This window comes from Nicotiana sylvestris, chromosome 1, assembly GCF_000393655.2.
Source record: "Nicotiana sylvestris chromosome 1, ASM39365v2, whole genome shotgun sequence".
In the NCBI taxonomy this organism is placed as follows: Eukaryota; Viridiplantae; Streptophyta; class Magnoliopsida; order Solanales; family Solanaceae; genus Nicotiana; species Nicotiana sylvestris.
The window spans coordinates 41,739,956-41,767,184 of record NC_091057.1 but is presented as its reverse complement, the minus strand read 5'-3'; the positions used below and the strand labels follow the sequence as shown (position 1 = coordinate 41,767,184).

The window sequence follows — 27,229 nt, the reverse complement described above, 5'->3', positions numbered from 1 at the left end:
GATCTGTTAAATTCTTATATTTTTTTCGAATTTGAAATGGTATTTAAGATAATTTTAAAATTAAAGAGAACATATCATTATTTAGGTTAAATATTGATTATTATGTTTTATTATTAAATTTGGTTAACCTTAAATTTAAAGCATACATCAACGAATAATTATTGTTAGTCGACTAAGAAAAATAACTACCATGTGTTACCAAAATAATTCTCCCATAATAATATATTAATTGATCATATGTTTGTCAGTTTTTCAAGTTTGACAAAATATGTATTCACTTATCAAAACTTATTTATAATTTTAACAAAGTAAGACTAAAATAATATTTATTATTTACCCGTAAAATAATACAGTTAAATTTATAGCATGATTTATAGACAAGCAAATTGATTTGATCCCAAAAAATGATAAACAATAAAATAAATTGCAAGACTTAGCGATGAAATCGAGATAAAATAACAGATAACTTGGTTCCGGGAGCAAAGCTTCCGAAGGCAGCAATAAGAATAACGTTTTTAGATAGAAAATAAGTTATTATTTAGCTTGAGAATAGTGTGTAGCATAAGTTTTTCAGAATTTTCGTGTCTTGCAATGGTTGTTGAAGTCACTATTTATAGTTATACCTAGGGAACAAGGTCCTAGGATCAAGCCCCTATTAAATGACAATAACTGTGGCTGTTGATGGATATGTAACGGCATGTCATGTATGCAAAAATTCTTTGTAACAACTGTGTATTTAATACTAAGGAATATTCTTTATTGAATTTCATCTGGTGACAAATACTCATTTTCTCCCTCAATAATGTTCCCTTCGGGATCTACTCGGTGCCAACCGAAGCTTGTTGTCCTCGGACTTGGTTTTCACTTGCTTCATCTTCCGTTTGCCCCCCTCCCCCTTCCCGATTTCACATGCCACTCTGTCATTCGAGAACTTAATATGTACCAATTTTACCCTATATAGATAGTCTCGTGCTTTCCGGTGGCACATCTTTGTGTCACCAAGAAGTTGGTGAAGATTCTTTTCTTGGCGAGAAATTTTCTGAACCTTTCTGAAAAGTTTCTGACGCTTTCTAAGACGCACGTCTCTTCGCATTTACAACCCCGAAAACATGTTTCTCCACGAGTTAGCAATATTTTTGCCAGTTCTCGAGGTAATCATGGCCACGATTTTAGCCGCCTATTCCTTTACTTATATTCCTCATTATTCTTCTTCCACTTCTACCAGTTTCATAAACTCTTTCAACTTCTTTGCATTCAACTCCTTTATGCTTGCATATCTATTTGATCTTCTTAAAAAAACTCTTATCACCTTCTATTGATTATGGCTTCTTACACTAATTCTTCCAAGAACTCCGATCTTCTCTTCGATGGAGGCCCGAGGAGGAGCAAAGACAGAGAGGTCAATGTTGATGTTGATCCTCCTATGGTGAACACCATCATTCCCAAACATCTCAACACAGCCAAGGACTTGGAAGAGAAGTTCCCTACTACAAACCCTCATACTTGGGCTGTTGGCATACCCTTAATCTATTCGCCCTTCCAGTATTCTTATTGTGAAGGAGGACTGTGACTACCATGCCTTAAACAATATTGCTCCTGATCTGGTGGAGCGAGTGACCTTCACTAAGAAGGATTTTATGTATGTTTACACCTAATCCTTCACTCTGGATCTGTTTTCTTTGAGTGGGGGACTTGACCCCGTGATTATGGAACTGTGCCACCAGTACCAGGTTTATTTGGCACAGGTGGGCCCTTCGGTGTGGCGAATAATGGCCTGTATATGGCGGTTGTTCCAGTAAATGAAGGAGCCCCTCAGCTTGGCCCATATGATGAACCTCTACTCCTCCAAGATCTTTTGTGGGGGAGTAATAATTTCAGCAAGTTTGGCCACCATGCCTTGCTCACCTGCATGGATGACGACAATGACCGTTGGTATATGGAGTGGTTTGTCGTCATTGCCACCACAGATATCATCCCGACCATAACTCCATCCTTCCCTGAGTTTTGGACTCGTTCGCGTAAGTTCAAAGTCTATCTCTTTTTCTGAAAAAGGCCATTTCATGTCATTGCTAACCCTTCTTCATTTATTATTTCAGAAACTCGGTGGACACCTCCAAGGGTTGAAGGCCTGGACCGGTGGGTTATGAAGATTCTAGACATCACTACGCCCGAAACTCACCGGTGGAAGGAACTGGCCCCCAAATATGGATGGAATGCTAAGAACCATTGTAAAATGACTTTGCCTTCATTTCATCTTTGATCATAATAAAACTGGCTAACCTTGTCCTTGAGGAGGATGTTTTGGTCGATCCCGCAGAGGCTAGGAGGTTGTTGCGAGAGGCTCTCACCCGAACGGGTTCCCTCGGGTCTGCTTTCGGACAGGTGCTTCTTCTCGGAGTCCCCGGCTAGAGAAAAAGCAACCAAAAAGGCAGCACCTTTCCTCGACCGAGGGAAAAAATAAGAAAGCAAAGAAAGCCGCACCCGAGCCTGCGCAGCCACTGTGGTTATTGACAATAACGGGGAAGCCAATGAGGAAGGGGCTTCCCTACAAAGGAGACAATGGCCTTCGTCAGATGAGAATGCTGAATATTCCTTTCTGGTACCAATTGCTATGTTACATCCCGTACTTTAATATTAGGATGAGTCATAGTAATCCATATGAGTTTGAAGGGACTGAGACAATTCATGAGGTTATAGAAGATTTGCGACTATGTTATCGTAAGACTCCGTAAGTTTAACAACATTGATACCGTTAGATACATTTTGATATGGTATTTTGAGTGAAACATTTTTGTAAAATAGTTTGAAAAAATAAATAAATATGATTTTATATAGTTATTGATATTACTACTTCTCAATATGCTTTAAATTATACACATAATATGAGAAAGTTTATGAGATTTTCTTTACTGTAAAGATAGAAATTATTTTCTAACAAGAAAAGAATATTATCTTTTTGACATTTTAAGAATTAAGCATACGAAATTTTTTACTCTATATATGAGATTAGGAAAATTAGAAGTTGAGAAAATATGTGCATTTTTTGCATGGATGCCTTAATAAAATAATAGTATGTGTATTGATTTTATATGGTACCACATGACCATGATAGTAAGTTATACAAAGTGTATTAAAAATAAGTAGTATTTTAAGTAATTTGAGATAATTCTTAATTATGTGGATAATTAATTGTGGGGATAATTATTATGATATTAAATAGGATTAAGTGGATAAAGATTTTTTCTAGAAGGTGCCACTTGGCACTAAGCTAGGCCAAGGTGGCCCCAATATGTATGATGAGCCACATATGGTGCCTTGATTACACGTGAAATATGATTTGATTGCTAACCAAAAAAAACTATCAAAAAATATGCATTAAGTGGTACTCCAAGTGATGACAAGTTGGAAAAAACTGAATTTGCGCCCTAAAGAGAAGGGGATTTACAGGATTGCTGCTTTTTTGCATCTCTTGGTTAATTTCAGGAGAGAGTGAACAGTATGACTTTTCAATAATGGAAAACCTATTTGCTGAAAGAATTCTCTTTTGTATTATTTATATTTTGTTGTGAAGAATATTTCTTGACTGGATTTTCCGGAACGTAAAACATTTTGTATTTTGCGAAATCAAAGGAAACAGTTATCATCCACACTTTCACAATATTGGTGGATCTGGATGCTAATGCTATGGCCATTGACTTAGTAATATTGTTTGAATCTTTTGGGATGTTCTTGTAAACCCCCTTTTTCCTTTTGGGGGATATCATTTAATTTTTGGTTTTGCAGAGAATTTTCACTTCGTTTTGATTTAGAATATGTGGGAAGCTAATGAATTAGATTAATGGAATTCGTTTGCAAATTACATAGGAAAATTTTATTTCCAACATATTGTCTAGAGTTCAGAATTGAGTTTAAGTTAGCAATCTTTCTCAAGAATATCGTAAGGACTTTTCCCTATTTTGATCCGGCTTTACGTGTTCTTCGCAAAAGACGTATGTTAGAGGGATTGTCTAGAGAATTGGCTCAGGTATGTTAAGACTATCCCTTCTTTCTTTTGGCACGATCCATACGATACAAATGAAATGAGAAAATATACAACTTCCATAAATGATGCTATTCATAGAAGTATTAGAGCTGCCTATATTCTTGAATTCCTATATGTCCTATTATTTAATCATATGTTCATGGGTCTCAGAAAATATACAAATTGGTAATGTTTATTTCATGATATTAATCAAAGGCATAATGATCTTATGACATTCCGAAAGATTTTTTAACGTACTTCTCATGAATTACATACAGTGGCCGAGATGATATGATGGGACGCCCTCAGAGGTATGATGATGTTATGGCGTTATATATATATATATATATATATATATATATATATATATATAGAGAGAGAGAGAGAGAGAGAGAGAGAGAGAGGATATGGGAACAGTTATGGCGTTATATACACACCACCACTTGATCAGCTGGTATACGATGATGATTTTGCCCATAGTGGCTGAGATGATATGATGGGATGCCTCAGAGGCTTGATGATGTTATGAACACATATACCTATGCACGACATAACATTCATACGCATATGCATGACACTATAAGTATTAAATGATATATAGATTTATCCAGACTTACAGGTTGAGTCATGTACTCCATGTTTCTTTCATGTCCTTTATATATCGATTTACATGCCTTACATACTCGGTACATTGTTCATACTGACATTCTTTTGTTGTGGACGTTGCATTCATGCCTACAGGTATAAGTAATCAATTTGATGAATCCTCATTGTAGTCGAGGTTAGCATTCAGCGAAGGATCGGTAGGACTCCACCTCATTCGGAGTGCAACCAAACCTATGAGCCACTGCGTCAGAGTTTTACTTCAGACTTATGGGTAGGCCAGTACCCTATCCCATTTGATGTCAAATAATCTTAGAGGCTTTGTAGACAGAGGTTCAGTTTGTACAGTATGTCAGAGGCCTTGACGGCCCATATGTATTCATGTCTTAAGAACAATAGTTTATTAATACAGTGTTGCCCACTTACAGTTATGCACTACGAGTTTTTGCCATGTTGGCCCGCGATGGTCACAGAAAGAATGAGTTACAGAATGGTTCACTCGGGCCAGTACGGTACCGGTATGTCAGCCACGCCTCCTTAGTTCGGGGCGTGACATGCTACTCTCGGTACTATAAGGCTACGTTCCTTCTCTTTGCCGCTGGTTGATCCCCTTTTATTTATTTGATTCCCTCTGGGGTCGGGAATTTTAGCATTTGGTGGTACGTGGATGAAATGCATTTCATCTCATGTAGCCATGGTCTACCAAGAATTATATTGTAGCCCATGTTGTCGTCCACCACTTCAAATAAGGTAGTCTTCATGACACCTTCGGCGTTCGTGGGTAGAAAGATCTCCCCCCCCCGCCTCCCCAGTCATTACACCTGCTAATTTGAATCCGGCAAGGAGTTTTGTTACCGGAATGATGCTTCCGGTTAGCTTGGCTTGTTCCATCACTCTCCATTGAATGATGTTGGCTGAACCTCATGGGTCAATCAAAACACGTTTAATTTTAAAATCTAGGAGTCCATCGACATCTTTTTCTGTGAAGGTGATGTCGTCTTCGGCGACTTCCCGGAGTCTTTTGCTATAAGTCACTGACACCTTTGTCTTTTTTGTCGCCAAGAAGGTTACACCGTTGATCTAGTTCCCCTCAAAAATCAAGTTGATAGTTAGTCGAGGAGCGTCTTCCCCTATCTTCGAGGGCTCTATGTTGTCTCGATTGCGTCCGTCATTGCTCTTAGCCTGATCGCTTAAGAATTCAATGATATGGCTGTTCTTTAACAGTGTTGCGACCTCCTCGCGCAGATGTCGGCAATCCCCAATTAGGTGGCCATTAGTCCCATGATATTCGCACCGTAAATTAGGATCCCTCTAGCTGGGATGGGATCTCATCAGCCTCGGGAATCGCACTTTCTTGATGCTCCTTATCGTCGATACCATCTCCACTACACTGACATTGAAGTTTTATTCGGACAGTCTGGGATAAATGGAATCCCAGGAACTTGATACCTCCTTGTCCTACAACGACCTGTTGTTCTGGCCCCGGTCAACCCTTCTATCCGGGGCGCGCCTATCCACCGACCGAAATCCCTTGTTTTTGCGTCCTTCGGCCCTCTTGTAGGGCAAGAAATGACCCTGAGAAGACCGTCAATCTACATCAAATTCATCTTTTAATTTATCCTTGTTCTTTTCTCGATCCTACCTTTGGTTGATGCCGGGAACCCAAGCTGATCATCTTCTATCCTTATCTTTGATTCATAGCGGTTATGGACATCCGCCCATATGGTTTCTTGAAACTCGAGCAAGCTTTATTTCAGCTTCTTCGAAGCATCGGAGCTCTTCGGGTTCAACCCCTTAGTAAATGCCTCAGCTGCCCATTCATCTGGCACGCCTACTAACAACATCCTTTCTATCTATAATGCGATCACGAATTCGTGCAGCAATTCGGACTCTCCTTGCAATTTTGAATATGTCCGCCTTCCGAGCCTGGACCTTCCTGGCCCCGGCATGGGCCTTGATGAAAGAATTTGTGAGCATTTCAAAGGAATTGATTGAGTGCTCGGGTAGTAGTGAATACTAAGGCCCCCCTCGTGAGGGTTTCTCCAAATTTCTTCAACAGGATACAAAATTTCATGTTGAGCCAAGTTGTTTCGTTTCACCGTTGTTGTATAAGTTGTGATGTGCTCCCGAGGGTCCGAAGTCCCATCATACTTCGGCGTTTCAGACATTTTGAACCGCTTAGGAATCAATTCTAGTGTTGCGCTCGGTTTGAACGGCAATTGTATGTACTTCTTCGAGTTTGGGCCATTCAATACTGGTGGTGCACCCGGAATTTGGTCCATTTGGTCATGGAACTCTTTTCACGTTTTGATCCATCCGCTCATTCATTTTCCTCATGAATCTCATGAGTTCGGGCCGGAAGGGTTGTTGTTGTTGTTGTTGTTACCGGATCCATCGTCGATCCCCCGGTTCCGTTGAAGTCAACTTCTCCCCTTGGGGTGTTGTTATCAATCCTTTAAGCTGTTTGGTTTGCGGGAGCACCGGGAGGAACAAGGCCTCTTCCATTCGCATTATTAGAGGCACCTGACAATGCCTACTTCAGTTGTCATTGCCTGGTATTGCCTTGAGAGATAGCCCATGAAGGCCTTTTGTTGCTCCCTCAAGATCCTTACTATTTACGCAACGTGCTTATCCTTAACTTCATCAGAAGTTGTCTCCCGCACATGTTGGGGATAACTGATCAGGTCTAGCCCTACACCATTACAAAGTGGCAAGAGCGGTCGATGCAACATTTACCCAAGAAGGTCGGGATCAAATCCACAGGGAGCTGAATGTTTGGGATTTGGATTCCTATCTAAACTAGCAGTATGTAGTGCTCTTGATTACACTTCCAATCATCTTTGGTTGTTTGTTACTTCTAATTTTTATACTAAAGATATGAGAAATTAAGCTAAGTATAGATGCTTGTAAGGTTTTCTAAATGGTTAACGAGGCACTAGGGAAGTGACTTTCTCCTAGGTGAATACTTGACGGGTTCTAAAGTCTAAGGCACAGTTGTTATGTTGGGGATTGTGATATAGCCAATGCACGAAACTACTCACTCTATACCTCTCGGTAGCTTGAGAGACTTTGCCCTAATTGACTTTCTCAAGACCAATTGGGTTTCAAAATTGTGCAAGCAATATAGGATCAAGTTGGGTATTACTACTATCTCTAGGTTTAACCCTTTAATTGGGGCTATCAATCTCTTGAATACACCCCAATTCCTTGTTGGACTGATTTTCCTAGACTCAAGCTCTCTTTCTCAAGAAGAGCCCAAGTCAAAAAGGCACAAATTAGTGTTTGCAACCACTAATTCAACATGGAGAACACAAATCAATCCAAATATCAACCACCCATAAACATCTAAGCCTTAAAACAAAAGACTCATCAAATACCCACACTAGGTTTGAGCCACAACCCTAGCTAATAGGTCTAGCTACTCATAATAATAGAAGAAATCAGATATTTAGATGAAGAATGACCCATAAAATATAATTACAAGCTAAGATTTGAAGATTCAGTGTTAAACTCGCTACAAATTACTCAAAAATAGACTAAAATCGTCGTTCACATGCTCTGCCAAGATAAAGATACCCTAAAAATCTGAAAAAGAAGTATTTATACAAGGCCAAATTTTCTGGACAAAAATACCCCTAACGGAGGTATCGCGGTCCGCAAGAAATGGACTGCGGCCACGGTGAGGCTTTTTGGCTTCAAGTTTTGGTCTCTGATGGACTGCGGTGTCTTGGAACTTCAAAAATCCCCGCTCTCTGAATCCCCTCTCCGCAGACCGCAACAAATGGATTGCAGCCGCGATGAGACTACTACGGCTGCGAAGAATCTACTGCGGACCTCATTGCTTGAGCTTCCAAGATTGCATCTCTTTGATCTTTTCCACCGTAGACCGCAACAAATGCATTGCGGTCACGGTGGGTCTATTGTTGCTGCGGTGGATTTACTGCTGTAGCAGTGCTTTGACTTGTTCTTGGTACTTGAGCAGGTTTCACTCCTTTTTGAGCTGGTTTTTAATTTCCTTGTCACTTTTTGACCAAACACTGCAAACAAGCACAACATGTAAGCTTTCGAGACTACTTGTATATATTTTTAATCCAAAACTCAAGCAAAAAGGAGTATAAAATAGACTAGAATCCCTAGTTATCAACTCCCCCAAACTTAAGCTTTTGCTTGTCCTCAAGCGAACAAAATAAGTCCCACCTCCTTAAGAATAAAACCAAGAAAATTCAGCTGAGCTAAAGTGATCTCATCTAGCATCAACTAGCACTAACAATTGCCCTTAATTCAAATGAATCATTAACAACATTCAGCCTTTTAAACACCATGGTTTTAGTGCGACACAAAAGCATCAAAAATTGACTCAAGTCATCAATGAAACTCTTTTTACTACTTTGGTCATTGTGGAACTCAAACTCATTCTCCTCACTTCTTCTACATTGTTCATTCTTTTTCACTTTTTGATTTTCTTTCTTTTTCTTTCTGCCTTTTCTTTTCTTCATTTTGTAACTTTTACCACTTTATTGCATTCCTCGTCTCCCCCAAAACTTATGTTTTTTTCTTGTGCTAAGGAAAGATCGGGTGCCAAGAAAGGGTCTTTTTAGAACAGGTATAGCCTTGTATCATGGTCTTGAAAGAAAAAGGGATGTGGCTCAGAAGGGGTTGACGAGGGATCTTATCATTGGTAGGCTATGGATGTTTTCAAGATATCATTCGGATCAAGGAGAGCCTATAATCACTTCTCAAGTCAAACTACACTTAGGATTTCACCTAGACAAACATTCAGGGCAAGTTCTAGACTAATGGCATGAGACTTGGACATGCAATTCAAATTCTCACCACACAAGCTATAAGATTGCTAAAGAGACAGAGTCGGGGGCCCACAACAACTTTAGCTAAGATTTGAGCAATACAAATGGTCTCGAAAAACCACTTGATGATTATCGACCAACACAAGAGTCTCAAGGTCACAGCTGTCACCATCCTATACACACCAATTTGTTTTTGACCATAAATCAAAGGCAAATGTGTTAGGTCCAAGTGAAGCTTTTCTTGAGGCACTATTACTCATTAGCTACTATTTACACAAAAACAAAAAGAAAACAGACTCAAACCCTTAAGAAGGTTGTCATGCCATCCATCATCGGGAAGAGCCGTCCGGTTCACACAAATTCCACCTTTGGAAAGAACCGTGACATTAATAAAACCAAAGGATTATTCAACACAAACTAAAAATAAGAAGCTACAAAAATGAAGTAAGAAGCTATGAAAGAAAATGCGGAAAGTAAACTGAATATGTACAATAAGGGATTTAAACGAATATATATAAGAGGGAATGAATATATACATCAGAAAGTAACTTTATATACAGACCAAGGTTGCAAAAATACGAAAAAATGAAATAAACTGGTAAAATTATATCATACCTAAAGTGAAAAAGCATAATAAAACGAAAATAGTATCATATTTACAATCCAACATCATCAAAATAGGGCTGCCCCCTCAAATGAAAGCTAGCATTGTCCTCAATGCTAACTAACCAAAAATAGCTCAAGAATAGGATAGAGTAAACAAAAACTCCCTATTGGTCCTCCATCTGCATGAGATCATGAGCTTGGGTCCCTGGGTCCTGTGACTGCTCGAGAAACCTATGACAGGATCCCGATATCCTGTGCCTGCACTGGAACCTATGGGATCACTCTCCTCCTCTTTGGTGCCCTCTCCATCTCCTGCTCCTTCTCCGGCTCAGTCTAAGCTGCTGGAGGCTGCTCATGCAACAGTAGGTCCAATGGTAGATGATTTTCAGCCTTAATCTTCTCCACTTCTACCCTCAACTCCTTCACAGACTCCTTTGAGGCTCGAGTCTTTCTCAGCTTCTTTGTCTCCTTTCTCAGCTCCTTCAATGCCTTCCCATGAGTACCTACAACCTCCACCAATATCAACTGTTGGTTCTCCAAGAGCTTCTTCTGGTTGTCCAGAAGGTCCTTGAGAGTCTCCTCTACTGAAGATGGAATCTGTGGTTGTGGGGGTACGGACTGGGTTGCCACCGAGCTGGAAAGGACAGCTTAGAAGTAGCTGCCTGCATCAAGTTGTTGATACTGGCAAGGGTTTGGCTCAAACGGTGGGCAGCCAATGGGTAAGCTGAGTATGAGGGGATATCTGGAGCAGTGGCAATAGAGGGTCCTGGGGCAATATCTGGTGTGGCTGAGGGAGGCTGAGAAGAAGTGACTACTACTACTGGCTCTTCAGACTGGCCAGTAGAAGTAGTGGCTTTACCTTTAGGATCTTTGGCTTTGGGGTTGTCATCACCCTTGAGGCTATACCAGGAAAAAGGCATCTTTGGTTTCACCTTCATATCAAACTTCCTTTTCTCCACATCCTGGTCCTCAAAGTACATTGTCAGGAAATTTGGGAAGGGGTAGGATCTATCACCTTCATTTACCACCCTTGTGATCACCCTAGACATAATATTCCCGATGTTGATTGGGTACCCTGCCATGATAGAAGCCACCAATATTGCCCGGGAGACAGGCAGAGAGTTCTCATGAGTAGTGGGTCCAGCCTGCTGCATACGAAAGTCTCCCACCCCTTTGTCTCAAAGTTTAAAGTTTTTCTCAGAATTTGAACCCCTGATGTCAACCAAGCTGGGGTGGTGCCCAAGAGTTCCAGGTATTCTGCCAACCAAGGACGGGCTGCCTCATCCAATGCTACCTTTTCTAAGTATAATGATTCATCTTCCTCCAGAAAGCCCAGGTAGTCATTGATTGTCTTCCCATCGAACTTCACTGTCAAATTCTGCACCTTAGTCACTTTAGTGCCCTTTTTTATATGAGCAGCATTAGCGTAGAACTCCTTGACTAAGTGCTCATTTGCCTCCTCGACTTTGCTTGTAAAATATTCCCAGCTCGGTCTCTCTCTGAATTGCCTCCTCACATTAGGGTTGTGAGGTAGAAGGTCCCTCTTAATGAATTTTTGCTCAAGAATCAATTTCCTCTGGGGCCACCACTCTCGGAACTTCTGGTAAGAAATCTCACTAACAAATCTTCTTTTCCACACGTCGGGGTTTCTAGTTCTCTCCACACCCCCGGGTTGGGGCACATCACCTCCTTCTTCATTTGGTACCTCATCTTCCACGGGATCCTCTCCAGGTGACGAAGATGTAGGTGAAGTAGAGGCTTCACTATCACTGCTCTCACCTGAGCCCTCAGACGACTCAGGAGAATTTTGAACTGAAGCTTGAGCAGTGGGAGACCCCGGAGGTGTGGGCACATCTCTCAATCTAAACCTCCCCGAGAAGTCAGGTAAATATTCCGGCACTGAATCAGAATCAGATGCCTCCCGGGAGGGCACATACTCACTTCCCTCTGAATGGGAAACAGCTCTATGTGCAGCCTTTATTTGTTTCCTAGTTTCCCCAATTGCTTTCCGGACTTGGGGGGTAAATTTGATCATTCCTCGTCCCCTACCCTGAGAGGACTCTCCTTTTCCTTTCTGTTTTTCAACACCTCCTCTTGATTTAACCATTGTCTGCAAGTGGAATTCAGTTAAAGTTTGTTAGTATCACAGTACCAGAAGAAACATTGAAGACTATGACTAAAAATAGCTGACCGCGGATCGCATAAAAAGCATTACGGCCGCAAAGATACCACCGCAGACCGCATAAAAGAGCACCGCGGACCATAGTGGAGTGGGGTTCAGACTACCCACTCTCTAATTCAGGTCATCGCAGTCCGCAAAAAATGATGTGCGGCCGCGGTAAGGCACCACGAACCGCGAAAAATCAACCGCGGACCGCAGTCCTTAAAGTTCACCTCTCTGAATGTTTACCACCACGAACAGCAGAAAAAACACAATGCGGCCGCAGAGAAGCACCGCGGATCGCAAAAAATCAACCGCAACAAAGACCTAGGGTTTTCAATTTTTATGCATTTTAGCCTTAATCAACATATTATCAACCCACTAGGTAATTAATGACCATGTTTGACTAATTAACCCTAATCTAAACAACATTATGTAACCCTAAGATACGAATTGAAAGAAAAGGGAAGAAGAAGAAGTATGAACTAACAAATTGAAAGAGAATAAAATAAAATTAAAGACTAGGGAAAGATTTGAAGTACCAGAGATGAGATGCAATATAGTTGATTGAGAATCGGTGTTCGAATTTGTGCACTTAGGGTAGGATGAACAGTACTTTTTCTATTTAGAGAGCAAATGAGCAAAAAGTGTAAATGGGGATCTGAGGTCCTATTTATAGAAAAAGGACCTGGGACCCATGCTACTTACCCACCACGGTCCGCGGTAGTTAAACCCAAGAGGCAAGCAAGGACATCACCGCGGACCGCAGAAAATACTCTGCGGTCGCGGAAGAGCACTGCGGACCGCATAAAATGCATTGCGGCCGCGGTGACAGCTTCAGAGAACCTCCACTTTTGACCATTCAGCACTGCAGACCGCAATGAAATTTTGCCCCCGCAATAAGGCCATAGTGGTCACGAAAAATGCAATGCGGCAGCAGCCCAAACTTCAGAGAGTGCAGTATTTTTCCAATTTGGTCCTGCACTGCATCAAAACAACCCTACACACATCTCACAACCAGTTAGTCCAAAAGCAAATCCTACACTAAAAAGAAAATCAAATAAAAACAAAAAGAAAGACACATGAGTTGCCTCCCAAGAAGCGCCTGATTTAACGTTGCGGCATGACGCAGGTTACCATCAAATCACTTTAGATGGATCAGTGTCACTATGTGGCTATCATCAATCTTTCCAAGATAGTGCTTGACCCGGTGCCCATTAACTCTAAAGACCTCTCCATTTTTGTTTTTCAAGTCAAGTGCACCAAAAGGAGTCACAAGCACCACTTCAAAAGGTCCATTCCATTTCGACTTAAGCTTTCCTGGAAACAGACGTAACCGAGAATTGAACAAGAGAACCAAATCACCCACTTTGAACTCGTTGCCACGAGCATACTTATCATGAAGGTACTTCATCTTTTCCTTATACAAGGACGAACTGGAGTAGGCATGAAATCAGAATTCATCAAGTTCATTAAGCTGCTCTACACAAAGGTTTGCTGCCACATCCCATTCAATATTCAGCTTCCTCAAAGCCCACATGGCCTTGTGCTCTAACTCAACCGGTAGATGGCAAGATTTCCCAAACACCAACCTACCGGAGACATACCAATCGGAGTCTTGTAAGCAGTCCTATAAGCCCATAGAACATCCTCCAATTTCTTTAACCAATCGGTCCTATTTGCATTGACCATATTTGACAATATACTCTTGATTTCCCTATTTGAGACTTCAACTTGGCCACTCGTCTGAGGATGATAAGGGGAAGAAACTTTGTGATTGACATCATACGTTGCAAGCAAAGTGTCAAAAGCTCTATTACAAAAATAAGACCCCCCATCACTTATGATTGCTCGAGGAGTGCCAAACCTAGTAAAAATACTCTTCTTGAGAAACACAACAACACTCCGGGCCTCATTATTGGGTAAAGCCACAGCCTCAACCCACTTTGAAGCATAGTCAACTGCCACTAGAATGTATGTGTTGCCACATGAACTAACAAATGGGCCCATGAAATCAATGCACCCACACATCAAAAATATCAACTTCGAGAATAGTGTTGAGATGCATCTCATCCTTCTTCGATATTCCACCCGCTCTTTGACATTCGTTGCATCTCTTTACAGGTTCACTTGCATCCTTGTACAAAGTTGGCCAGTAAAACCCACAACTAAGAACCTTCAAAGCGATTCTCACCCCACCATGATGACAACCATATGGGGAGGAATGACAAGCCTCTAAGATACTCAATTGCTCCTCCTCCGGGACACACCTCCGGATCACACCGTCAGTGCAGATTTTGAACAAGTACGACTCATCCCAATAGAAGTCCAAACTATCCCGTTTAAGTTTCTTCCTTTGGTTAGAAGAGAGCTCACGCGGGACAACACCGGTAACAAAGAAATTAGCAACGTCCGCAAACCATGGCATACCATTCACCGACACAGAAAGGAGTTTCTAATCGGGAAATGAATCATTGATCACTAGGGCATCACGAGGCCTCCCCTCCTCCTCCAAGCGGGACAAGTGGTCCGCCACTTGGTTTTCACACCCTTTTCGGTCCACAATCTCCAAATCAAACTCTTGAAGTAACAAGACCCATCACATCAACCTAGATTTGGAATCCTTCTTCGTCATCAAGTATCGGGTGCGGCATGATCGGTATGAACTATGACCTTGGCGCCCATGAGATACAGCCGAAATTTCTCAATTGTGAACACAATAGCCAACAACTCTTTTTTAGTCACCGTGTAATTCACTTGAGCATCATTCATTGTCTTGCTCACATAATACACTGGATGAAACGAGGCACTAGGGAAGTGACTTTCTCCTAGGAAAATACTTGATGGGTTCTAAAGCCTAAGGCACAGTTGTTATGTCGGGGATTGTGATATAGCCAATGCACAAAACTACTCACTCTATACCTCTCGGTAGCTTGAGTGACTTTGCCCTAATTGACTTTCTCAAGACCTATTGGGTGTCAAAATTGTGCAAGCAATATAGGCTCAAGTCGGGTATTACTATCTCTAGGTTTAACTCTTTAATTGGGGCTATCAATCTATTGAATACACCTCAATTCCTTGTTGGACTGATTTTCCTAGACTCAAGCTCTCTTTCTCAAGAAGAGCCTAAGTCAAAAAGGCACAAATTAGTGTTTGCAACCACTAATTCAACATGGAGAACACAAATCAGTCCAAATATCAACCACCCATAAACATCTAAGCCTTAAAACAAAAGACCTATCAAATACCCACACTAAGATTGAGCCACAACCCTAGCTAATGGGTCTAGCTACTCATAATAATGGAAGAAATCAGATATTTAGATGAAGAATAACCCATAAAATATAATTACAAGCTAAGATTTATAGATTCAGCGTTAAACTAGCTACAAATTACTCAAAATAGACTAAAATCGCCGTTCACGTGCTCTACCAAGATAAAGATACCCTAAAAATCTGAAAAAGAAGTATTTATACAAGGCCAAATTTTCTGGACAAAAATACCCCTGACGTAGGTACCGCGGTCCGCAAAAAATGGACTGCGACCGGGGTGAGGCTTTTTGGCTTCAAGTTTTGGTCTCTGAATCTGGCCACCGCGAATCGCATAAAATGCACTCTTGAACTTCCAAAATCCCAGCTCTCTGAATCCCCTCTCCGCGGACCGCAATAAATGGAATGAGGCCGCGATGAGACTACTGCGGCCGCGAAGAATATACCACGGACCGCATTGCTTGAGCTTCTAAAATTGCATCTCTCTGATCTTTTCCACCGCGGACCGCAACAAATGCACTGCGATCACGGTGGGTCTATTGCTGCTGCGGTGGATGTACTGTTGTAGCAGTGCTTTGACTTGTTCTTGGTACTTGAGCAGGTTTCACTCCTTTTTGAGCTGGTTTTTGACTTTCTTGTCACTTTTTGACCAAATACTGCAAACAAGCACAACATGTAAGCTTTCGGGACTACTTGTGTACATTTTTAATCCAAAACTCAAGCAAAAAAGAGTATAAAATAGACTAGAATTCCTAGTTATCAATAACGCCCGCCATATACCGGAGCTGCTATGTCCTCCTCGTCGCGGGTGTCACTAATCGAATCCTCATGTTGAGGCAGATTCTCTTGTGCCTCAACGTTGTGTGTGATGTTGACATCATTAGCTGCCATTTTTTTAATTTTTGCTGTGAAACAAAGAATCAAACATGTTAGTAATAGATGCAGGGATCAACTCCACTACGCAGCATTCTAAGCCACATGGTGGGCGCCAAACGGTTTACCCGTAAAACGGTACTATTGAATTTATAGCATGATTTATAGACAAGCGAATCGATTTGATCCCGAAAATGATAAACGACTTAAATAAAATGCAAGACTTAGCATTGAAATTGAGATAAAATAGCATATAATTTGGTTCCGGGAGCAAAGCTTCCGAAGGCAGCAATAAGCATAACGTTAAATAGAAAATAAATTATTGTTTAGCTTGAGAATAGTGTGTAGCATAAGTTTGTCAAAATTTTCATGTCTTACAATGGTTGTTGAAGCCACTATTTATAGCTATACCTAGGGAACAAGGTCCTAGGATCAAGCCCCTCTTAAATGACAATGACGAGGGACGTTGATGGATATGTAACGGTAGGTCATGAATGCCAAAATTCTCTGTAACGGTTGCGTATTTAATACTAAGGAATATTCTTCATTGAATGTCATCTGGTGACAAATATTCATTTGCTCTCGTCGATAATGTTCCCTTCGTGTTCTACCCGGTGCCAACCGAAGCTTGTTGTCCTCGGTGTTGGTTTTCACTTGCTTCATCTTCCGTCTGCCTCCCCCTCCCCGGTTCCACGTGTCACTCTGTCATTCGAGAATTTAATATGAACCGATTTTATTCTATGCATTCATGTAATAAAAAACCCGAGAAATTCGAAAAAAATCGATAAAATTGAACTAATCCAAACCGATATATTTAATTTGGTTTGGTTTTGATAAAATTCGAACTAACCCGATCCATCCATGTATGCCCCTAGTTACGATATCTCTCATGTTTTTGTTCTTTTATTTTCGCTATTTCTTGTTGATCAGCTAGCTAGAATACAAACATGTCCCCTATACCCACATTCTTGCAATTATTTATTCTTTAAAAAAATCTTGTTCGGAAGTGAAGGTTTAGATAAGACCACGTGGATGTTAAGAGTCGAAGAGTAATCTTAGGACTTGGGAGACACGAAACTAGCCTCCCATAACCCTCACACTCTCAAAAGCAACAAAATATTTGTAGGAATTATGAGAAATGAGCATGCATGCTTGTCATTGAGAGGAAATCAATAAAATTGGAAAGAATGGAGGTAGAAAGGTTGCACCTCTAAATAAATAAAAGAAAAAAGAAAGAGAGTGAGGAGAGAGAGAAAATTAAGCAGTTAATTATATGTATTATTCTGTTTTCTTTTACTTGTCCACCCTAATAAAAAAAATATTTTTATTTTTACTTGTCCAATTTAGCAAATAAAGAAAAAATAAACTCTTTTTACGTTTTACCCTTCATTAACTACTCATTCCGTAAGTTATTTTCCAGACTTCTTAAAATGTGATATTATTATTATTATTATTATTATTGTTGTTGTTGTTGTTGTTGTTGTTGTTGTTGTTGTTGTTGTTTTTGTTGTTGTTGTTGTTGTTGTTGTTGTTGTTGTTGTTGTTGTTATTATTATTATTATGGATATTATAGTAAAATATATATTTCATCTATTATTTCTTAAGGGACATGTAAAGTCTATCATAGACAATTAAAAGTGAAAGGATGGATTACTACACTATTTTTAGGCACAAAGGGAGAAAGAACAACAACCGTAAATTTACGGTAGGCAATTTAATGAATTTAGAAAATATACGAATGATAATATCTAAATTAATGTCACAACTAAATTAAAGGAGCCAAGCAAAGAAGCAACAACGTCCTCAAAGTGAGACTAACTTAAGAGCATTTATCGGAGGAATTTTCCTTATTTGCTAATAAAATGGCAAGGAAGAAGAATTCATGCAAAGAGAGAGCTCTTACCCCATTGAGGTCAATCCAATAAATTCTGGGTAGGAGCTAAAAAATGCTTTAAATTTGTGGAATCTAAAACTCTCTTTTAGCCCAAGGTAATAAAAAAGGTTAAATTGAGGGGTTTGCAAAAATGGCCATGACTACGATTGGTTTAGTCCTCATTCTTGTGTTGTATTCAGCTTTGATTATTACGTGCAATGCAGCTGTAGTTGGTGGCCTTCTTCCTCAACCTGCAGGTGCCAATAATATTGCTGATCAAACCATTTTTAATGTGTTGAATTTTGGTGCCAAACCTAACTCAGAACTCATAAGCACACAGGTAATGTACCTCCTTTCGCTTTGTTCCAATATTTAAGCAAAATTTATTACCAACCTAGGGAAATCTAAAAGAAATTTTCTATTGTAAATATTTTAAAAGAAAATCTAGAACGAAATGCATGAAACAATACAATTCAATATATCATTTATCCTATTGCCTTCCAATGATTTTCCCTATCTTGCAATTAACATTGGCTAGGGGCGGGCCTTGCATTCTAATATGGATTGGGTGACGAACTCTTTTATGTATCATATAATTTTTTTTGGTAGTATAGTTATTGACCAATGTTTTAAAATATATATATTTTTATCATATTGATATGAAAAAGAATTGCAACTTATACTTCTTTTCGTATAGTTTTTGAACATCTAAAATTTAATTTTTAAATATTGAGTTGAACTAATCTAATTTAATTTTAAAATTTAGTCAAATTGACTCTCGATAAGCAAAATGTCTCACCTAACTTAAAATAGATAGAGTATATCATATGTGATGAGGCAAAAAGTTGCTTTAGCTTTGTAGAAATGATTTACTATATTAAATAATTTTCCGGTTAAAGATATAATAAGGGCGCGAATACTTGCCTCGACTCCTAAACTAAAAACTAGCCGAAAATGCCCATTATGAGTTCGTTTCCGCTGGTCTTGCTTTACAAATTGTCAGCTTCAATCTTTTCATAGGGAATTTGGCACTTTTCTTGTCAGTTTTATCTTTATGTTGCATGGTTTTTAAACAAAAACTAGATAAAATCTAACATATATATAGAGAGAGATTAAATCTTTCTTGAATTGAAAGAGTGTATGTTTGTATGAAAAAAATCAGGCATTTATGAGGGCATGGCGAGCAGCATGTGATTTCAATGGAAGAGCAAGAGTTTTTGTACCACCTGGAGTATATACACTAGCAGAGACCATATTTTCAGGACCATGCAAAGGAACACATCCTATAATGGTTCAAATTGCAGGAACGTTAAAAGCAGTGGCTGATGTTTCTGAATATTCAAACTTTGCTTGGATTTCTTTTGATTCAATTAATGGCATTATTATTACTGGTGGAGGCACTTTAGATGCTCAAGGTCAAGCTCTTTGGCAGTTTAATTACTGTAAAACCAATCTTAATTGTGTCCACCTCCCTGCTGTAAGTTCCTCATAATTCGTATCCCGATCCCTCTCTTCCTCTTTTAAGAGTTAATTCTTCTTTTTTTGGGATTTTCACAAATAGCCAGTCGGATTTTTTATGCACTAATTATATATGAATTCTACCGACTATTTGTAGTTTAAGCGGTTGGGTGAGAGGCTATTTAGATTAATTTTTCTTTTTCTCCGCCTCTCTCTTTTGGGATGGGCGGATCGGGAAAAGGAACAAAAAGGAGGGCCTTACGATTTCAGAATATAATATTTGTTGAAATTTAGCAAGTTTTTCTTAATTATATATACTATCTATTATGCATGTAAAAAGAATATTGGGTTCAATTTTTTATATTATGCTTCATCCACCTTTGCACGTAAGTGAACCACTAGACTGCAACTCCAATATATTTTTATTATCAAGTTCATTTTCGGTTTCCTTTTTATTTAAACTTTTGGCATGTTTTTTTCTTTTGTTTTTGTAGACCTTATTCTTCAATGGTGTAGAGAACGGAAAAGTGATGAGGCTGAATTTGATAAATAGCATGGGATTTCATATACATATTACTAATAGCTATTTAGTAAGGTTCCATGCCCTTAGCATTGATGCTCCAGAAAACAGCCCAAACACTGATGGCATACACATAAGCAAATCTAACACTATAAAACTCTCCAGAAGTGTAATTAGAACAGGGGATGATTGTGTCTCATTTGGACAAGGAGCAAATAATGTGACCGTTAACAAAGTCACTTGTGGCCCTGGCCATGGCATTAGGTACACATAATTTTTCCACATGATTCGAACCTTTGATTAAGTTGAACTTACTTTATGTTCACTCTTATTATGTATATTCTCATACACTTTTATGTGTCACAGTGTAGGTAGTATTGGTAAGTTGCCTGGCGAATTAGAAATTAAAGGACTCATAGTGAAAAATTGCACGTTGAGGGGCACAACAAATGGTATCAGAATCAAAACTTTTGCAGGAGCGAATCCTAACAGAGCAATAGGGATGATGTTCAGCGATATTGTCATGGAAAACGTTAAAAATCCAATCATCATAGACCAGAGTTATGGTGATAAATCAACCGAGGTTCGTCTTAATTTTAATTTCATAAGATTTTGAATTTTCTTTTTAGTAACATATATTTGAGTTGTGATTGATGATTTTGATTCATGGTTTTATATGATGCAGCCATCACAAGTAAGAATAAGTGATGTAATTTACCAGAATATAAGGGGAACAACAACAAGTGAAGTAGCAGTGCAATTGATGTGCAGTGCACGACTCCCTTGCCTAAATGTTCGACTTACCAACATAAATTTGAAGCATATAGCAAATACGCCAATTACTTCTCAATGTCAAAATGCAAATGTTGGCTATACTGGCATCCAATTACCACCTCCTTGCCATGGACCCTCTTCATAGTTTTGGAGTAAAAGAAACAAAGGAGAAAATGCAGATATCTAATCTCCACCAAAACCTATAGTTTAATGGTATCCGTACAAGTCTTTCACATATATATATATATATATATATATAGTAGGTGTGAGTTCAATTCAGTGTTCTTTTTCCATGTTCCCCTACTGATGAAATTAAATCTTCCATACTATAGGTGTAGGTTTAATTCTCGTTGTTCCGCCTCCTCTTTCCCTTCCCCATCCCCAAATGTAATAGAATTTAAAAGACATCTTTTATATTCCCCTGCCCCCCCAAAAAAATTAGAATTCTTTTTTTATATCATTTTCCTTCTTTTTTTTTTAATAGCTTGTAACGTATTTTAGTAGTAGGAGTAGACATTAGCTGACCCTTATGAATTTGTGTTAACGAAGATTTGCATTAGTTTTTTTTTTTTTTTTTTTTTTTTTTTTTTTTTTGCATTCTTAATTTGTTTCTCAGCGTGGTATGTCACTATAACATGAATGAAAATAAACTCAATAGCGGCAAAGCCAAATTAAATTTAGGATGCGAATATACAAAATTATATAGTGATATAAATATCAAACTGTCCATTGGAAGGTCACAAAAATCTAACTATTTATGCTAACTTAGCTTTTTTCACAACAAAAAATTTATCAACTTCGCATAAAGTCCTCAAATGATTCAAAGCTTGTTTATAGAGTGAATTTATACGTTAAGGGAACAAATTCTATTGCACGTTGATAAGGAATAGAGTAAGATTCACTGCTTATACATAAAAGTAAGTGAAAATTTGTTAGTCATTAATTTTAAAGTAAATCTTAGTAGAGAACAATATAAATTACAACGGTTTCACTCTTATCTGAGTTTTTCCTCATTAATGAATTCTTTGGCTTGGAAATATATTTTTTTAGACCAAATATAAGCAACAAAGAAATCATATTATGTTGTACTAAAAAATTAATAAATGAACACCATCAACTACTATTAAAGATTTTCCATTTTGAACTTCTAGTTTTCCTAGCTAGATTTATATATTTGTCTACTACCACATTATTTTTAATATATCAATCTTATTTATCTATAAAACAGTACAGTTGAATTTGTTACGTGGTTAATAGACAAGCGAACTGATTTGATCCAAAATGATAAATAAATTAAATTAAAATAAGACTTAGCGTTAAAATCAAAGGAAAAGGTAGGTTTAACTCCGGGGGCGATGTTTCCGATGGCAGAAGTAAGAACAATATCAAACAAAAAATAAAGTTGTATTATTTTGCTTGAGAACGAAGTATAGCATAAGTTTTTCCAGATATTTCGTGTCCTATAATGGTTGTTGAAGTCACTATTTATAGTTATACCTAGGAAACAAGATCCTAGGATCAAGCCCCTCTTAAATGACAATAAAGGGGTCATTGAAGAATGTGTAACGGCAAGCCATGAATGCCAAAATTATCTGCAACGACTGCCTATTTAATAATACGGAATATTCTTCATTAAATAACATCTGGTAGCAAACATTCGACCTGCTCCTGTTGATTATGCTCCATTCGGGGTCCACCCGATACCATCTGCAAGTGTTGTTCCCATCCTTCGTTCTTACTTGACTTGTCTTCCGCTTATCTCCAGTTCGACGTGTCATGCTATCATTGGGTCATCTAATGTAAACCGGTTTTGCTCTATACAGATAGTCCACCTGCTTTCCGGTGGCAAATCTTTGTATCATCGGGAAGTTGGTGAATATTCTTTTCGTGGCAGGAAATCTTCTAAAACCCTCTGAGCAGTTTCTGACACTTGATGAGACGCACGTCTCTCAGCATTTAATAACTCAAACACGTGTTGTTCCATGATTCAGCAATATTTTCACCAGTTCTCGAGGTAATCATGACCATGATTTTAGCCGTCCCTACCTTTACTTATACGCCTCATTTTCTCTTTCACTTCTAATAACTTCATAAACTCTTTTATCTTTTTTGCACTTAACTTTCTTCTACTTTCATCTCTCTCTGGTCTTCTTCAAAAGACTCTATTATCTTCTTACCATTATGGCCTCTTTTACTAAATCTTTCAAGACCTCTGGTCTTCTCTTCGGTGGAGGCTCAAAGAGAAGTAAAGATAAAGAGGTTGATGTTGATGTTGATCCTCCCATGCACCATCATACCTAAACACTTGAGCACCGTGAACGACTTCCAAGAGAAGTTCCCTTCTGCAAATCCTCGAACTTGGCCTGTTAGCAGGTATTCTTCATCTATTCGTCCTTCCAGAATCCCTACTATGAAGGATGAATATAACTATCAAGACCTAAATATCATTGCTCCTAACCTGGTAGAGCGGGTGGCCTTTACCAAGAAGGATTTTACATATGTGTACATACCCATCCACTTTAAGTCCATTTTCTTTGAGCGGGGGACTTGACCCGATGATTTTGGAGTTATGCCATCGGTAAAAGGTCTGCTTGGCACATGTAGGCCCTTCTGTGTGGCAAATAGTAGCTTGTCTGGCCAGTTGTGCACGGAGACGGGGAAACCCTAACCCTAGCGCATATGATGAACCTCTACTCCCCCAAAATCTTCCGTGGGGGAGTAATAAATTTCAGCAAGCATGGCCATCATGCTCTGCTTATAAGCATGGATGATGACAATGACCGCGATTGGATGGAACTGTCACGACCCAAAATCCATTAAAGGTCGTGATGGCGCCGGACACCGTTGTCAGGCAAGCCAACAATAATTATTTAATTTGGTTCTCATTTTATTATTTTTGAAATCATAATTTTCTTCAATTATTAAATAGTAAGAGATAGAATTTACAGAGTAAATAATAACATTCTAACAATTTCAATACTGAATAACCCATAATCATCCCAAAATCCGGTGTCACAAGTGCATGAGCATCAGTTAGGAAGATAAAATAAAATACAACATCTGTCCGAAATACAATCTAGACAGGAAAATACATAAGTAACTCTGAAGGAGACTGTGCTGGTTGCGGATCGTAATATGAAAATGCAGGTCACCTAAGTCCCCGCAAATAACCTCGCCTCTGCTCTCACACGGCCTCTAGACATATATGTACCTACACAAAAATGTACAACAAGTGCAATATGAGTACGTAAATTAGCGCGTGCCCAGTAAGTATCCAGTCTAACCTCGAAGAAGTAGTGACAAGGGGTCGACTTCGACACTTACTATGGACTAACAATAAAATGCCAATTTTATATTTAAACATGGAATACATAACATAACTGAAAATTTACTAACCGAAAACGGTCAACAATCCTTTTTTACTAATGGAAGATCCCAAATTCATTCTTTCATCATTTAACAATTTATATCTCAAGCCAATAAAGCAAAGTCAATCATTATTAGTTCCAAAGAGTTATCATGCGCCAGTCATGTCGAGGTCGTATAGCCCGATCCAATATATAAATATAAACTATGCACGGGTCGAACGACACGAACCATAGGTGCATCTATTAACGTGCCGAGGTGAACGACTCGCTCTCACGAGAGTAGTGAAAATTTATCCCGCTCGTAGAATATAATTGCGACTGGGTTACATATAGATTTTTTAAGTTATTATAATATTCCTCAATTCTTTTCAAAAATACGAAGTTCAAATGAAAACTTGTAAAATCTCAAATTCCTCAATTTCAACTTTTTTCAAGACAATTAACAAGCAACCTCAATCTCGCTTCTTCTCAACGCAAACAATAACCATAAATCAAGTAACAATATCAACAAGGCATGATGTAAACCTAAAACTACCCGGACATAAGCATAGCTAGTAGCTAGGTACGGACTCTCGTCACCTCGTACGTACGTAGTACCCACAAATAAAGCACATTTTAATTTAGTTCACCTATGGGGCTAATTCTCTCATATAAGGTTAGAAAGGAGACTAGCCTTGCTCCGAAGTTCCATAGCCGGCTCCCAAGCCTTTCAAACAACTCAAATTAATGCCCAGCATTCCAAAACTAGTCAATAAATGAGAAATTCCATAAATATATACTCTAATACTCATTATAATCCTATTTACAACAATTTCTAACTCCATTCGAAAAGTCATTGAAAATCACCCCCCCCACCCCGAGACCACATTCCCGGATTCCGAAAATTTTTGAAGATAAACTTTACGCATAACACTACGAACTCAAATATATAATTCATTCCAAGTTCCATGTCCAATTTCATGGTCAAACTCCAAAAATATCAATTTCTAGGTTTTCTACAAAAAATTCCACAATTTCTACAAATTTCATGTTTAAATCTTTATACAAACCATGTATTTAAATTATAATAAGTGGGAATCACTTACCTTGTGTTGCATCTCCCTTAGAAGCTCTCTAAAATCGCCCCAACCAAGTGAAAAATGAGAGAAGAAGAGCCAAATCTCGCTCCTAAAACCATTTAGCCCATCGACATTTTCGCACATGCGGTCACTTGACCGCTTCTGCGGTCCTCCTTTAGGCCACTCAACTCCGCATCTGCGGACCTAACAGCGCTTCTGCGCCTTCACTTTTGTGATCTCACGTGCGTAGGAGCAGTCCCGCTTTTGCAGAACTCGACCGCATCTGCGGTCCTAGCCAGAACCACTTCTACGACCCTCATGGCTGCTTCTGTGGCTCCGCACCTGTGGCCTAAACCTCGCAGGTGCGATTACACCAGATGACAGCTGCTTCAGCACATCTTCCAAATCCAAACTCGATACGTTGACCCTCCGGAATCCACCCAAGACCCTTGGGACCTCAACTAATTATATCAACACGTTTCAAAACACATTACGAACTTAGTCGAGCCTTCAAATCACATCAAACAACATCAAAATCATGAATCGCATCCCAATTAAAGTTTAATGAACTGTAGAACTTCAAACTTCTACATTTGATGTCGAAACCTATTAAATCACGTCCGATTGACCTCAAATTTTGCACACAAGTCACATTCGACATTACGGACCTACTCCAACTTCCGGAATCGGTATCCGATCCTAATATCAAAAAGTCCACTCCCGATCAAACTTCTCGAAAACCTTCAAATTTCTAACTTTCGCTAAATGACTCTAAAATGATCTACGGACCTCCAAATCCACATTCGGATATGCTCCTAATACTAGAATCACCATACAGATCTATTCCCAGTCTCAGAATCCCAAACAGACATCGATAACATTGAAATGCACTTCAATACAAATTTATGAAATTCTTCCAAAATGCCAACTTTCCACAGTAGGCGCCAAAACGCTCCCGGGTCATCCAAAACCCGATCCGGACTTATGCCCAAAATCAGCATACAAACTTGTTGAAACCTTCAAAACCCGATTATGAGGTCGTTTACTCAAAAATCAAACCTTAGTCAATTCTTCCAACTTAAAGCTTCCGAAATGAGAATTTTCTTTCCAAATCATCTCCGAACTTCCCCAATTTCAATTCCAACCACACGTACAAGTCATAATACTTGAAGTGAAGCTATTCATATACTCAAATCGCCAAATACCATGATAGAGCTCAGAACGGCCGATCGAGTTGTTAGGAGCGGTTAGTCATTATTGCTACTGGGGATATTATCACGGCCGTAACTTCATCCTTTCTGGAATCATGGAGTCGTCCACGTAAGTTTTCAATCTATCTCTTTCTCCATAAAAGGATGTTCCATGTTATTGATAACCCTTTTGCTTGTTATTTCAGCTAATCGATGGACACCACCAATTGATTCAGAAGATTCTAGATATTACTATGGATACCCGTCGGTGGAAGGAGTTGGCCCTCAAATACGGGTGGAAGGCCAAGAACCATGGTAAACTAACTCTTTCTACTTTCCGCATATGCATATACATAAGTAAATTTTGCTAACCATACCTTTTTTGTTTAATTCAGGACTCTCTCAAAGTTTTGTTATTTGCCTCGAGTACGAGGTGTTGACCGATCCTACGGAGGCTGCGAGGTTGTTGCAGTAGGCTCTTACTCAGAGCAGTGTCCTCGGATCCACCTTCAGTGCCGGTGCTTCCTCCACGAGTCCCCAGCCAGAGAACAAACAACCAAAAAAGCGGCGTTCTTCCTCGACTGGGAACAAAAATAAAAAAATAAAGAAGGCCACGCCCGAGCCGGTCGTAGCCACTGTGGTCTAATGAT

At 39.2% G+C, this 27,229-nt stretch overlaps 2 protein-coding genes and 1 long non-coding RNA gene across 3 annotated transcripts; 2 read left to right on the top strand and 1 right to left on the bottom strand.

The window, feature by feature from the left end:
* The first annotated feature begins 3,690 nt into the window (after positions 1–3,690).
* LOC104240225 (uncharacterized) lies at positions 3,691–5,045 on the top strand. Its single transcript, XR_714372.2, has 2 exons — positions 3,691–4,024; positions 4,763–5,045. It is a non-coding gene; the product is annotated as an uncharacterized lncRNA (long non-coding RNA).
* A 9,165-nt stretch (positions 5,046–14,210) lies between these two features.
* Positions 14,211–16,356, bottom strand: LOC138869339 (uncharacterized). Its single transcript, XM_070146951.1, has 3 exons — positions 16,246–16,356; positions 15,266–15,322; positions 14,211–14,651 (listed from the first exon to the last, which is right to left on the bottom strand). Exons 1-3 carry the CDS (start codon positions 16,354–16,356, stop codon positions 14,211–14,213), a joined length of 609 nt encoding a protein of 202 aa, XP_070003052.1.
* A 1,862-nt stretch (positions 16,357–18,218) lies between these two features.
* LOC104240224 (exopolygalacturonase-like) lies at positions 18,219–21,420 on the top strand. Its single transcript, XM_009795005.2, has 5 exons — positions 18,219–18,551; positions 19,374–19,688; positions 20,164–20,453; positions 20,556–20,772; positions 20,875–21,420. The coding sequence occupies exons 1-5, from the start codon at positions 18,363–18,365 to the stop codon at positions 21,106–21,108; spliced, it is 1,245 nt and encodes a 414-aa protein (XP_009793307.1). The 5' UTR covers positions 18,219–18,362; the 3' UTR covers positions 21,109–21,420.
* The last annotated feature ends 5,809 nt before the right edge of the window (positions 21,421–27,229 follow it).